General features: G+C 32.4%; 1 protein-coding gene across 3 annotated transcripts in view; it reads right to left on the bottom strand.

The window, feature by feature from the left end:
* Positions 1-14,725, bottom strand: part of BRWD3 (bromodomain and WD repeat domain containing 3) — a 125,384-nt gene that overhangs the window by 69,434 nt on the left and 41,225 nt on the right. For all 3 annotated transcript variants that reach the window (XM_067724231.1, XM_067724232.1, XM_067724233.1), the window contains exons 7-12: positions 10,909-11,069; positions 9,486-9,707; positions 7,170-7,270; positions 6,597-6,667; positions 5,531-5,631; positions 3,238-3,278 (exon numbers count right to left, since the gene is read on the bottom strand). In XM_067724231.1, coding sequence (XP_067580332.1) covers positions 3,238-3,278; positions 5,531-5,631; positions 6,597-6,667; positions 7,170-7,270; positions 9,486-9,707; positions 10,909-11,069 — 697 coding nt within the window. The remainder of the gene's footprint in view (positions 1-3,237; positions 3,279-5,530; positions 5,632-6,596; positions 6,668-7,169; positions 7,271-9,485; positions 9,708-10,908; positions 11,070-14,725) is intronic.

Here is a 14,725-nt window from a genome sequence, read left to right as displayed (position 1 = left end):
AAAACAGTTTGGCAGTTCCTCAAAATGATAAACAGTACCATATGACTCAGCAATTCTACTCCCCCATAAATATACAAGAGCAATGAAAACATAAATCCACACAAAAACTTGTACACGAATATTCATGACATTATTCATTATATGCCAAAAAGTGGTGACAACCCAAATGTCGATCAACTGATAAATGGATAAACAAATTGTCGTATATCCATACAATTGAATACTGGACAGCCACAAAAAGGACTCCAATTCTTATACATGCTCCAACATGGATGAATCTTGAAAACATTATGCTAAGTGGAAAAAGTCACAAAAGACCAAATATTGTATGAGTCCATTAATATGAAACATCCAGAATAGGCAAATCTATAAAAACAAAAAAGTGGATTAATGGTTGTTCAGAGCTGAGGGTGGAGGTGTAAAAAGATTGGGGATTGAAAGCTAAAGGGTATAATATGGGAATTCTTTTTAGGGTGATGACAATGTTCTAGGGATATGGATTAAGAGATACAAACTACTATGTATAAAACAGATAAGCAACAAGGATATAGTGTACAGCATGAAGAAATATAGCCATTATTTTGTAATAACCTTAAATGGAGTATAATCTATAAAAATATTGAATCACTATGTTGTACACCTGAAACTAATACAGTATTATAAATTAAATATACTTCAATTAAAAAATAATAAAATAAAATTGATCGTAGTGAAGGTTGCACAACCCTGTGAATATACTAAAAACATTGAATTTTATGTGGAATATATCTCAATAAAACTGTTATAAAAATACATTCATTAACCTATAAATCTATCACTGTTCATAATTTAGTTTCCATTCTTTCAGACTTTATTAAAGACATATATATATACTTAGATATTCCCCCTATGGAAAATAGAATTACACTACATATAATGTTTTATAATGTTTTTCTTTAAGTGTACAGTTTGACCCCTGAACAATGTAGGGATTAGAGGCACCGACCCCCACACTGCCACACAATCAAAACTTTGCGTGTATATTTTGACTCCCCCAAAGTTAAATACTATTAGCCTACTGTTGACCAGAATTACCAATAACATAAACACTTGACTAACACTTATTTTGTGTGTTATATGTGTATCTACATATATTTTATACAATCATGACATACCTTTCTCTTAATTTTTTTGATATTTCTAGGCTACATGGTTTGTCTGAGTTTTTTCAAATTGTCACAAATCTCCAAAACTTTCTCTAATGTATTTATTGAAAAACAATCTGCATAAGTGGACCTGCACAGTTCAAACCTATGCTTTTCAAGGGTCAACTGTATTTTGTAGATATATTTCTATGTTTACAAATATAAAAACTACCATCACTTTCAATAAATGTTCAACAATACGGATGTATCAAAATTTACTTAATCAACCTCCTAATGATGAATATTTTTACTGTTTCCAGTCTTTGCCATTATAAATAATGTTGTGATGAATATCTCTATACACATCTTTGTAAAACCTTATATATATATCTTTGCTGAGTCAAAGGGTAGGCACATTTTTTTTTTTAAAGAAAGAAAAGCTTTATTCTGTCTCAACTTCAGGTTTGGCCACAGAGGCACACACTGGGAGCTGTCAAATCAATGACATTTTCCTAGTATAACAGTATAAAGGACTCTTTCATGAAGAATTTATACTCTCTTCCTGAATCTTTTCTCCCTTATATTCCCCCTTCAGGGTAGGCACATTTTGAAAGCTTTTGACATACTGCCAAATTATTTCCCTGAAAAGTTTTTTTAAAAACAATTTACAGTATCATCAAGGCTGTGGGGGAGTGTCTATTTTCCCTAAACCCTTGTCAATATCGGGTGTTATCATTCTTCAATATCTTGTCATTCTGAAAGAAAAAAATTGTTACTGTTATTCTAAATTGTATTTCTCTGATTATTAGTAAAATTGGACATCTTTTGATGTATTTACTGGCCACATAACTAATTAAGATAAAATAATGCTTCTCATTTAAGGAAAAAGGCAAAGAATTAAAAAATTCATATACTCCTAGAATGAAAGAATAGTAGCTGTACAAACCTTCCAGTGTATAGCTCAGTAGGGTGCAATAAACCAACTTAAAAATTATTTTAAGGATTTTTCATTCCTAATAAAAACACTCTTTGTGGACCATCATTATTTACTCTCGCATTTAACAAAGATGAACACATTCATCATAGTAATCACCCAGTGTTTGAAAAATATTTAATAATAAAACATGGTCACCCATATAAAGTCTTTATAGACAGATAAGGATACAAATTTATGCTAAGTGGTTGAATTTTTAAATCTATTCTAGGTCAATTTCTAGGCCAGGGCAGAAGATTATCACCTTCTGGGGACCAGACATTTGAGAGGGTACATGAATACCTGTATATAATTTCTGAGTTTACAGACATAGGAAATTGTGTATCATATGAGTAGTAAAGACAGTAAGCGATACAGATGCTCAAAGGAAGAAAAGACAGCTAAAATCTCAAGCAGTCAGGAAAGGCTTCAGGTAGGGTATGAACCTTAAAAGGAAGATAGAACTTAGAGAAGAAAAAGAGACAGGAGGGAGAAGGAAAATAAAAAGGAAGGAGAGCAGAAGGGAGAGGGAGGACATAGGTGGGATAGAAAAGGAGTGAAAGGAAGTAGGGTATGATTATTTCTGGTGTGAGGTAAAGTATAAGTGAAAGAATGGATAACAGAATGTATATGGGATGTAATAATAATGATGACTAAATCAATTGGGCTGGATCTAAGTATTTAAATGGGTAATAGTAGATAAGAAAAGAATGTAGGTCTAAGTCAAGTTGAAGAGAATTCTGAATGCCAGGCTAAAACATTTGAGTTCTATAAACAAAGAGAAAACACTAAAGATTTCTGAACAGGGCAATGTTCATCTGACAGAGATGGACAAGATACATTTAGAAGGGAAAAGAAAACTGAAGGTAATGGGTCAAATAATGGAATTCCTGACTAAGATGGGTGATAACAGAAATGGAAAAAGGAAAATCACTAATAAAGGAAGAACTGATAGACTATGGCTACTACTTAGATGGGAGCTTAGAAGAGCTGGGGTAAGCATGTCATCAAAGACAGACAAGGGCTTTCAGCCTAAGTGACTGGACAGAAAAAAAAATGTAGTAGAAGTAGTGTTTTCTGAAGAAATACAGGTAAAATATGTGAAACATCTGTTTATATAGATATGTACTACATAGTTACCTGTCTCCATTGTTACAGAACTGAACAGCAACAACCTTGTCCTAAAACATAAAACAACAGATTTTTGGTTAGAATTAATTTATTTTTAAAATGAATAAAGTACTCTTTCCGTCATGTTCACATATGAATGTATCATGGAGTAGATTTTTTAATGCTATAATTTTCTTTAAAAAAACCCTCTAATTTTCTTTAAAAAATTAATGGAGGCTGAAACAATACATTAACTAAGGAGGAATACTTATCAGCAGTAATTTGAGACAAACCAGACATAAGCAAACCTGTTTCTAAACCATAATCTCAAGAGACAGATAGTTCTGAATAGATGATAGTTTATTATATTCCCCATAATAAGACAGCACACTAATCTAAAACGCCAACTTAAAAAAAATTCATTTAATAGTAGTTGAATTAAATTCCTCACTTAACGTTTTTTTTTAATTTTAGAAAACAAATCAATAATGTCCTGTTTCTTACATGGTTTATTTAATTATTTTACAATGAATTCATTTGAACGTCTTTAGGTTCTATAATTTAGATACTGTTGTTTGAACCTTCCTTTACAATGACTAAACTATACTTTTACAAATATGATGTGCATTGTAGTGATTATATTATAGTAATATACCTTCAAATGTAAACATTTTGACAAACCACAATTATTGAACTACATTTGAACTTAATTTTTTAATTTTTTTTTATTTGAACTTAATTTTTAATAAAAAGCTCAGATATTAAATGTCTTCGTATTTATTTTTTCATTTTAAAAACGTATTAAACTGTCTTCATACGTTCAGACGTATCTGTGATTCACACTGTTCCATGATTTCACTGTATTTATCTGACAGATTCGGGATTCTCACTGCCAGTTGCAATAACTGATTTTAGATGTTCTGGAAGGACATCTTACTTTCAATGACTAACAGCCGCCACTGATTTCAACAGGGAATGTTTAAGTTTTCTGATTTTTTCTTAGCTGGGCCCTTGCCAAAAAAACCCTACCAATCAGTTTTTCTTCATCTTTCCCCCCCTCAATTATTTCCCATTCATTTATTACCTCCTCCTCTCTCAGCTCTCAATAAATTTGACTGCACTGTATACACACCTTGCTTGGGTGGTAACTGTAAAGATGCCTCCTTTGTGTGCTCTAGCACAAGTGGATTTTTCCCACTGGATAGTCTCAGATTGAGATCTTTATATATTTCCTAAGTTTTTCTCTTTCACAATTTACATAATATTCCAGGATTTTAGTATCTAGGAATAAGTAACAGCAAGGTGAGAGCTCAGCTAGGTTCAGTAACTTTTCATAAGGAGAATATCCAATTATGTTTATATGGTAAGACAAAAGCAGGAGGCTGTTTCCAAAAGCTCAAGGAAAAGGTTTCTAACAGGGGTCTCTTTTACTACAAATTTCAGGAACATGATTGATTCTGGAACTCACAAAATACCTTTTTTTAAAAGTCATCTTTCAGGGAAATTATGTGTGTTTTATTGATATGTACTAGTACTATTCCAAATAAAGGGTCAATAGTAGTAGGAACAGTAACAGTAAGACTTGTAAAGCTGAGTACTTTCAAATGCTGACTATGCAGCTTTGACAATGAGGAACATGAGATATACAGTGAGATGAAACAGAAATACTCCCATATTCAACAGTAAATAATTACCTGGAGAAGGTAAGGAAATAAACAGAAGGAAGAAGTGAAAGGTACACAGGGATATGAATAAACAGTAGTGGCTCCAAGATTCCTGAAAATGTCACAGGAGAGTGGAAAGAGCTTGGGAGGAAAAATGCCAGGCACCAATGGCTGTCACCCCAGCATAAAATTGTCCCCTGTATGGAAGGATGTTTTTGATAACTAAATGGGATTAGATTTCAGGAGTCTGATGGCATTCTCAAAATAATCAAACTAAGATCAATGAGCTAAATTCAGTAAAAAGAATTTTTTCCTAAGACATACTGTAATGTGTCTTTTAATAAGTGTATAGGCTTCGAAGTAACACTTATATAATTAATAAAATAAAGCAAGCTAGAAGAGGATTTTTGTAAATTATTACTGTAATATATATTTTTCCCTTCCCATACAGTCAGATAGAAATTGTCTTAAATACTACAACCATACTAAATCCAGAATTTCACACTGATCTTCATTACTAAAGAGACATCTTACCATATAGGTTTCAGTACCAATCTATATTAAATTAGGGTAGAGATCGGAAAAAAAGAAATAAAACCAATTTTCCAGGGGTGTTTAAAAAGAAAGCAACATATTTAAGTTTCTCATTTTGTTCTTACCGTATGTGACTCTAATTCAGCAATTTTCTCAGGGATCTCAGAACCCAAATAATATATTCTAATCACATGGTCGGTGCTACCTGTTGTAATGAACATACCACCTAGAGGATTAAAAAACAAACAAACATTGTACCAAAGAATTTTAAAAACCCTCTGATGGCTTCCTTAGTTATACATTACCTTGCTAATTAAAAAGCCTTCAAGAAACACAAGGTTATTTTCTAACCATTAAAGACATATTAACATTTCTGAGGAAAAATAAGTAAAATTCAACAAAAACAAGAGGAATATTTAAAGAACAACTATACCATTCACCCAACAAAAATCCACCAACTATACACTAAATACAGGCCTTTGGATCATAAACATTAAAAGCGTTGAGGAATTCGTTTCTTCATATTTTATGTAAAAACATAATGTTCCAAAATTATTTATAAAATAACCTATATCTACAATTCTCTGTATAGTGGCTACAGTAGTTGAGTGTGAAAACTCAGCAGCTTTTGGGATGATGAAAAAAATTCTAGAGATGGATGGTGGTAATGTATGTAGAACAATGTGAATATACTTAATGCCACAGAACTGTACACTTAAAAAAAGTTCTTAAAATGGTAAATTTCGTGTTATATTTTACCACAACAAAAAAGAAAAGGTTAACCAGCACATAATCCTTAGCAGTAGAAAAGCACTGTTTACATACTGTGAACATGTCTTCTACATGGAGCCACTGTACATGTTTTCTGAAAAGTCAGGGCAGGATTTTAGTGTTGAATTGTGTATGAGTATTGGGGGAAGGCTGTACTTTTTACCAACTAAATTCTGTATTATATAAAAACATATTAATTGTAAATAAGAAAACAACTCAAAATCTATTACATGTTAATTAGAGTCTACAAAGGTCTGTCTATTATAACATATGGTTCGCATTTTTAGCATGTTTCCATTAATTCTCAAACATATGCATTTTTTCTCCACAAAATTAAAAAATATTTTACAGTTGAAAAATCTTTTATAACTGGATTATTCAATATTTTAGATACTCAAAACATTCAATTTTTACACATACCAGAGCTGAAAGATGAACAAGATATCTGAACTCCAGGTCTAGATCTCTCAGTAAATTTCACTGGGCGATCTCTAAGAGAAAAGTAAAATGTTTTTATTTTTCATCATGTTCATTTAATGTGCAAGAATTTTAGCACACTGCTAGATATTGACAGATTTATCATCAATATTATAGAAACCACAAAACTGAAGTAGTAAGTACTATTCCCATTATTGAAGTTAAAAATACATTTAAACTTACAAATATACTTTATGCTATCAGTATAATTATGTTAGCTTTACAAAGAAATTACCATGTTACTTACTACCATCATGAAGAAAGGTTCAAAGTGTTCTTACCAGAGTAAGAAATGAAACAAATACTCCTTATCAAAATTTTGTGTATAAATTAAATAGTCTCTTCAACATTGGTTTCATAAAAAATTTATTCTAAAATCTCTAACATCTAATTGAAGTAGGTATGGATATGTACATACACACTCATACATATATAAATTTATATACTTACATACATGGACTATCAAGAATCTCTCAAAGTGATAAAGAAAAATTTCTAACCCAATTTTAAACTTACTTAAACTTCATTGTTTTTACATGCCATTGCCAGAAACAGATAGTTCCGTCAGCACCAGTAGAAGTGAGGTATCTGGTTGTGCCTTTAGTTGATGGACAAAACTGGAAAAAAAAATTAATTAAAATAGAAACCTTTCATGTTCAAGCTTAATTTCAGTTTCAAGAAATTAGTTATTTAAATTTCCTAGATTAATGAATACCTTATAAAATTTGAAAATATCAAAAAACTAGAAAAGTCATTCATTGAATTTAGGATAAAATATTTTAGCCCTAAAGATAATTGTTTTAAAATTATTCAACATCACACTTTAATATTATTATTTTACTACTTTTAATGGAGAAAAACAAAGTCATTACTAGTTAAACCATTACAAATCTGCTGAATACACGCTTATATAGCAACCATATAAATTTTTTATAGTTCACATGAAAAAGGCATGCATCAGAAGTAAGTCCAAAACAGTGATAAGGAAGTTAATGTCTAAGTATTGGGTTTTAACATTTTACTTTAATTTCAATGAAGTATGATAGAAATTTCGCCATTCTTAAATTTAAATCATCTTCATGTGTTTTAATGGATAACATAAAATAGGTCGTCTGTATGTATCATTGTGGAAAAAAGAGATTAAAAAATATACTTGAGTTGCCAATTTAAAGTATGACTACTATCTGATGGTCTTTATCATGTAGGATTCTCAGGCTCTAACTCTCAGTATTTTACAGGTCCTCAGAAGAGAATCAGAGAAGGGAAAAGCCACTAGGCTCCTGATACCTGGGACACAGGAAAAGGTTGAAAATCAAACCAGGGTCTCTAGCATGCTCATGAGCTTTAAAAATCCCAAATAGGGAATTCCCTGGCAGTCCAATGGTTAGGAATCGGAGCTTTCACTGCCATGGCCCAGGTTCAATTCTTGGTCGGGGAACTAAGATCCTGCAAGCCGCTCAGCATGGCCAAATAAATAAATAAAAATTAAATTAAAAATTTTAAAAATAGGGTTTCCCTGGTGGCACAGTGGTTGAGAGTCCGCCTGCTGATGCAGGGGACATGGGTTCGTGCCCCGGTCTGGGAAGATCCCACATGTCACGGAGCGGCTGGGCCCGTGAGCCATGGCCGCTGAGCCTGTGTGTCCAGAGCCTGTGCTCTGCAACGGGAGAGGCCACAACAGTGAGAGGCCCACGTACCGCAAAAAAAAAAAAAAAATTCATTTGTAGAACAAAAAAACAACAACAAAGAGGTCCATGGATCTCTAGGGCACTTACATACATAAATCAAATGAGACAGAAACTAGCAAATGAAACTATGAAGGAGCCAAACAGTTCCATAAACATTTCCAGTATAAACAAATATTCATATTTTTTATGTTGTATGAGACTATCTCCAAATTCCAGAAACAGTCTGTCAGATAGGATGGTGGGAACACAAGTAACTAGTAATATTCCAAAACAAAATCCAAAAAATAATTTCAACTAATCAAAAATTTGACATAAAAATGTTCAAATCCAATATATGTTGAATCTAATTCTTGCTAGGGCCTCATAAACAGGTTATATATTATTTAAATAACACACAAAAAACTGATTGGCATATTTATTAGTGATTAAAGAACAAAGAAAAGTGAATGGGAGTAATTATCTCATCCACAAAAGTAACCTGCTTGACCAAAATAAAAGACAGTGTCAGAAGGATTCCTCTGTTTTGCTGTCAACACAAAGAAGAGAACAAAGTTCTTTGGGGAGTATCCAGGACTTTCACTACCAACATCTGGTAAAAACACTATATGGACAAATATTTAAAAACTCAATGTACTGTATGTCAAACATCTAGTTGAAATAAGAAATGACTGAAACTAAGAATAAAAATTTCCCTAATATTAAACTACGCATACACACACACACACACACACACACACACACACACACAAAATCTGACCTGATAAACATTTTGCATTAAATATTAACACAAAGTATGCCAATATTCAAATTAGAAGCTACTTATATCCTGCCTAAAAGGTACTGGTGTTGTTCCTTAAGGCAATTCCGTCTTTTCCCTTCTTCACAAATACAAATGAGATAAAGAAGATGTCTTACACTACATTTGAAAAAACTTTTCAATGACCTTTTTACTTATTTCTAAAGGGAACAGATTTATATGAAAAGGGAACTTTAAAAAATACCTGTCTGCAAGGTAAGGACAAAGCCCTTAAGAAATCAATATTTTTCTGTTGCCATTCTTTGTATAATCCACACGATGTAACAAAAAACAAGAGAATTCTCATTCTTATTACATCTACTAGAGGTATCTTTTTATTTTTCTTACCTGTATGGAAGTAATAGAAGCTGAATGTCCCTGAAGGACTGCAACTGGTGCACAAGTTCGAAGACACCACACTCTTACAACTTTATCACAGCTGCCTGCGGCAATGAGAGTGTTTTCATAGTTAACAGCCATGTCAGAAATTTCAGCAGAGTGCCCTCGAAGTGTAGCAAGAAGGCGCCCATCATCTGTTGCCCAAATTTTCACCAAACAGTCATCTGAACCCTACAGCAACACAAAAGGACAGAAGATTTACAATAAAGCAGAAATTTGCCCCCTCCCCCCACAGAAAAAGCAAAAACAAAGGAGAATTTTATTAAGTTACTTCTAAGCCTTTACTTTTTAGTCTCTTTTCTTCATATAACATGGAGCGAGTAGAAAATATAAAATATGTCCAAATGACAGCACTGACAAAGCACTGTCCAAACTGATAATGGCATATGTGAATAACTCCTCAAAACTACTACCAATCCTGACAACTCAAAATATTTTTTACTTTTAAGTGATTTGGCATTAACTATCTCTGTCATTATTTCTTTCCTTACACCTGACAGCCTTTTTTCTTAATTGCTTGAATATTTTTTTCTCTATAAATACTTAAAACTTTAACCTAAAATCTACAAGCAATTCTACTGTGGTAGATAAGCCTATTTAATAATTATCTGTTTATAAAAAGATGAAAATCATCATCATCATCAACACCCATATACTTAGGTGATGCATTTTGGAGTCATGAAAACATCAATGGAAGAGTCTGTAATGAACTCCAAGAAGTCGAACTTCTCAAAATACAAACCACTTCCTTTGTTGTAGCCTAGGAATTTAAAAAGAAAATTATGCCAGTACCTACACTTCTACATTAACTTAGTACTGAAACAATGAGACTAAGCCTTTACTTGGAAATATTAGTGTGCTACAATTTTGTACTCTAAAGCACACAATATGATCTGGTTATTAACAATCCAATTTTAAAAATAATTACTATTGAATTCAAAGAGAGATATATACAATAACTGTAATCTTCATTACTAAACATGTAGTTCAACTATTCAACTATAAGGATGATGTAATCATTAATTAAGCAGAACTGGCACCAATAGAAAATGCATTTTAATAAATGTTTGCTAAAAGGGAATGAAACCAATTGAGTAGATAAACTTGTTTCACATAAATTAACCACCTCTAGAATATAAGGCCTCCTGAAGATTTATTTTTTTAAAATTAGATTTCCCAAATATAGGTCATTATAGTTCATCCATTTACTTATATAGAAAGAGAAAAGATTTTCAATTTCCACTCATCTTTTCTTGCATGCATGTGTCTAAAAAGGAAGAACTGCTTACAAAGCATAATTCAATGCCATGAAGCCTAGCTTCCATTGTTGTAAATCTCTAATATGCTATAGTATCATTAATTTTAAACTCACTGTAAAAATTCTTCTCCCACTTCGGTCAAATGCTACACAGTAGACAGATGACAAGTGCCCCAGAATTCTCTTATGCATCTTAATGTGCTGGTAAGCAGATGAAGGGAAAATATGGCTGAAGCGACTACATCCGGTTAATTGCCTGGCAGAGGTGATATTCACTGAAAAACAGAAAACAGGGGATTCACTTCTTAAAACCTAAAAGTGAAAACTACATTTAACATGAAGTTAAATCATCAGTATTATGATGAAACAAAACAGGGTACACACACCATGGCAATTCTACGCTGTGAGAAGTCTAAATTCCATCACACATTTCATGATTTTATGAACTCAAGTTCACTACCACAAAGCACTAAGAGTACTCTTCTTTCAAATCCCAGAAGTCTGATTTTCTGTTTACCTTACTATGGTTCCCCAAGTACAATCCCATTTTGCCTTTCTTGGTATACTTCAGTCAAAGACACTGTAACTTTAAATATATATAGGTAAATCTTACCATAACATGAAAGAATTTTAGAATAAAAACGGTATTTGGTTAAGTATAATACATCTTAAAATGTATATAGGAAATTTTATGAACTCCTGTCCTACCTTCTCACACCCATCCACCCTGTAAACAGCTGCGCCTAAAAATTCAAGAGTAATACAAGAGATTTATACAGTAAAAAGAGGAAGGAAACTATAACACCACATAGATTTTCAGTAACAAACAATCCTTTCTAGACTTGTCTATAGGTTCTCCCCCTTTTTGGTTTCAGAAACTATAGACTCTTCCTCTAATCAATGAACTTTTGAGAATTCATCTCTTATAAGGTCATCTTAGATCCTGTCTCCTTTTTTGTTTGTTTTGTGTTCTAATTTTCTTAAAAAGCAGCCAGAATAAAGCATAAATCTGCAAAATTCTCCTCCAAATACCACCTGGATTCTACTCATTTCCCTAAAACGAAGATCTTGTTCCCTATAAGGATATACAAGCACCTACTTGCTCTGTGACATTCCACCAGTCTTCCCTTATACACTGAAAGTATTCAGCATCCAACATATTATATTTTAATCAAAACATAGAAGCCTTAAAAGTTAGAGTGACCTTGAGGCAAGGCAAAATTTTACCATACTTCATAATAATATAGTATAAATAATAATAGCTTTATGTTGAAACAAGGCAAAATTAAGGCAAGAATTGAGTTGTAGCTAGATTAGTACGATTAGAAGCATGCCACAATCAAAAATAAGAAACCTTTCAACATCTCAATCTTAAGAGCAATGAAGTCTTTTTCAGGTAACAGTCAATCCACTGGCCATCTCAAACTGATAAAATGACAAAAATTGAATGATGAATAGAAAAATCCAACTTTGAATGCAAATCATAAGAACACATTAGAAATCTTAATATTTATGTCGAGATGCTGAATAAATAATGGTGGAAAATCCATAAGTATCAGTACTAGGTAAGAGGTTTCCTTTTTGGCAGTTGCTTCCCATGTCAACCTCTAGAAATGGCCACAACTCTAAGATGGGAAGAGCAGGCACCGTAACTTTTGGACTTTAGCAATCTTCCCTCTCCAGTCAAACATTTCTTACTGCTCTGAGTTCCTTGAAACAATCAACCATTACTTCTGCTTTGCTTTTTTTACATTCATATTCTGTAAATATATAGAGGAAAAGGTGTGTTACTTTTAAGGAAGGATTTCTCAACCTTGGAACTATTGGCCTTTGGAAATTTGGGACTGAGGATTCTTTGTTGTGGGGGTCTGTCTGTCTATTGTAGAATGTTTAGCAGCATACCTGGCCTCTACCCACCAGATGCTATTAACACCCCACCAACAACAACTTGTGACAAGCAAAAATATCCCCAGACATTGCCAAACATCTCCTGGGGAAAAACTGCCCCTGGTTGAAAACCAGTTTGAAGTTTAAAAACAAAAAACACCATCAATATGAAGAAAAATATCAGAAAAGCAGAGATAGAGAAAGAATCAGAATTACAGAATATATGATGGACTATTCTGTAAAAATTAATAATTAAAATATGAAAACTCCATCAATGTGGGACAATTTAGGAGCTACAAAGCAAAAAATATAAAATATGAACTTATAAGTAGATTATGATTTAAATTATACAAAAAACACATACATATATGTATAAAGACTAGAAAGAAAAATGAAACCAACTGCTTTGTGATAAAAGTATAGATTTTTTTAAGTTTCACTTAACACTCTTCTAATAATACATTTTTATCTTAAACACAAGTTTTCTATTAGGTTCTCTAGTCCACTAACAGCTATTCAAAAACTTCCTATATATGGTATATCGCATATTCGACAGCAGGATCATCAAATATTCCTTCTTTCCTATCTCAGCGATTTTTGTTTATTCATATAGCACCTGAGATGATAATATTTATACATTTTTCTCAGTCATTTGGTAATGTCAACAGGTCTTAGGCTCTATATACAATAAGGAGTTCTGTCAACACTCTTTTGCATGTATTCTCCATTTAGCCACTCTTTTTCAGTACTGATGCTTTTTGCTTTTCTTACATCTCTAAAGAATCCTTTATCAAGAACATTTTCTGAAATTTGTAATGGCTGATAACTGACTTTAAAAATACAATTAAAAAGAGTTCACTTTTGACCAATCCTTGAGTATTTTACTAGAAAGTAGATCTCATTCTTCTAGATGCTTAGAGTCCTTTTCTCAAAAGTAGTAATTCCTTTCCTCAAAAGTAGTAATAAAATAAAGGGACACACACACACAATTATGACTGTGTTGTATTTAAATGTCTCTATCAAGATTACTATGAAAAGCTATATGCCAATAAAGTGGACAATGTAGAAGAAATTGACAAATTCCTAGAAATGTACAATCTCCTCAAACTAAACCAAGAAGAAATAGAAAATATGAATAGACCATTGGTAACCAATCTAGTGGTTACCAATGGGGAAAGGAAAGGGGGAAGGGGCAAGTTAGGGATAGGGGATTAAGAGGTACAAACTAAAATGTATAAAATAAATAAGCTATGAGGATATATTGTACAGCAAAGGGAAACACAGCCAATATTTTATAATAACTATAAATGGAGTATAATCTATAAAAAATTTATGAATCAGTTATACACCTGAAACTAATATTGTAAATCAACTATACGTCAATTAAAAAATAAATAAATAAAAATAAAACAGTCAAAAATAAAATAAGGGACTTCCCTGGTGGTGCAGTGGTTAAGAATCCACCTGCCAATGCAGGGAACATGGGTTTGATCCCTGGTCGGGGAAGATCCCACATGCCACGGAGCAACTAAGCCCATGCACCACAACTACTGAGCCTGTGCTCTAGAGCCTGCGAGCCACAACTACTGAGCCCGTGCACCACAACGAAGAGTAGCCCCTGCTCGCCACAACTAGAGAAAGCCTGCATGCAGCAACAAAGACCCAACACAGCAAATAAATAAATAAATAAAATAAAATATATACCCTTTTTTAAAAAAAATAAAAAATAAATATCTATCAAATGTACTATTTGAATGCATTGTTTCTTCTTCTATTATAAGCAGAATGCAAGATTAGAGATGAGCAATTTAAACTTTCACCCTAACAAAGTAGAAGGAAGTATTAATGAGAAACAACTACAAATAAATTTTTAAAAAAATCCCACAATCCTATGCCAATATATCCACTATTCATTATTGCAATCTCAATATTAAGCTTTCTAAAATCTACTGTATTTCAAAGGTATGTAATAAGTTTTAGTATATATAATTAATTACCTTGATTACTTATTTAAGTATTTCAAAAACACTATAAAGAGTAAACG

Source organism: Pseudorca crassidens, chromosome X (genome assembly GCF_039906515.1).
Source record: "Pseudorca crassidens isolate mPseCra1 chromosome X, mPseCra1.hap1, whole genome shotgun sequence".
Lineage (NCBI taxonomy): Eukaryota > Metazoa > Chordata > Mammalia > Artiodactyla > Delphinidae > Pseudorca > Pseudorca crassidens.
This window is presented reverse-complemented; position numbering and strand designations above follow the sequence as displayed.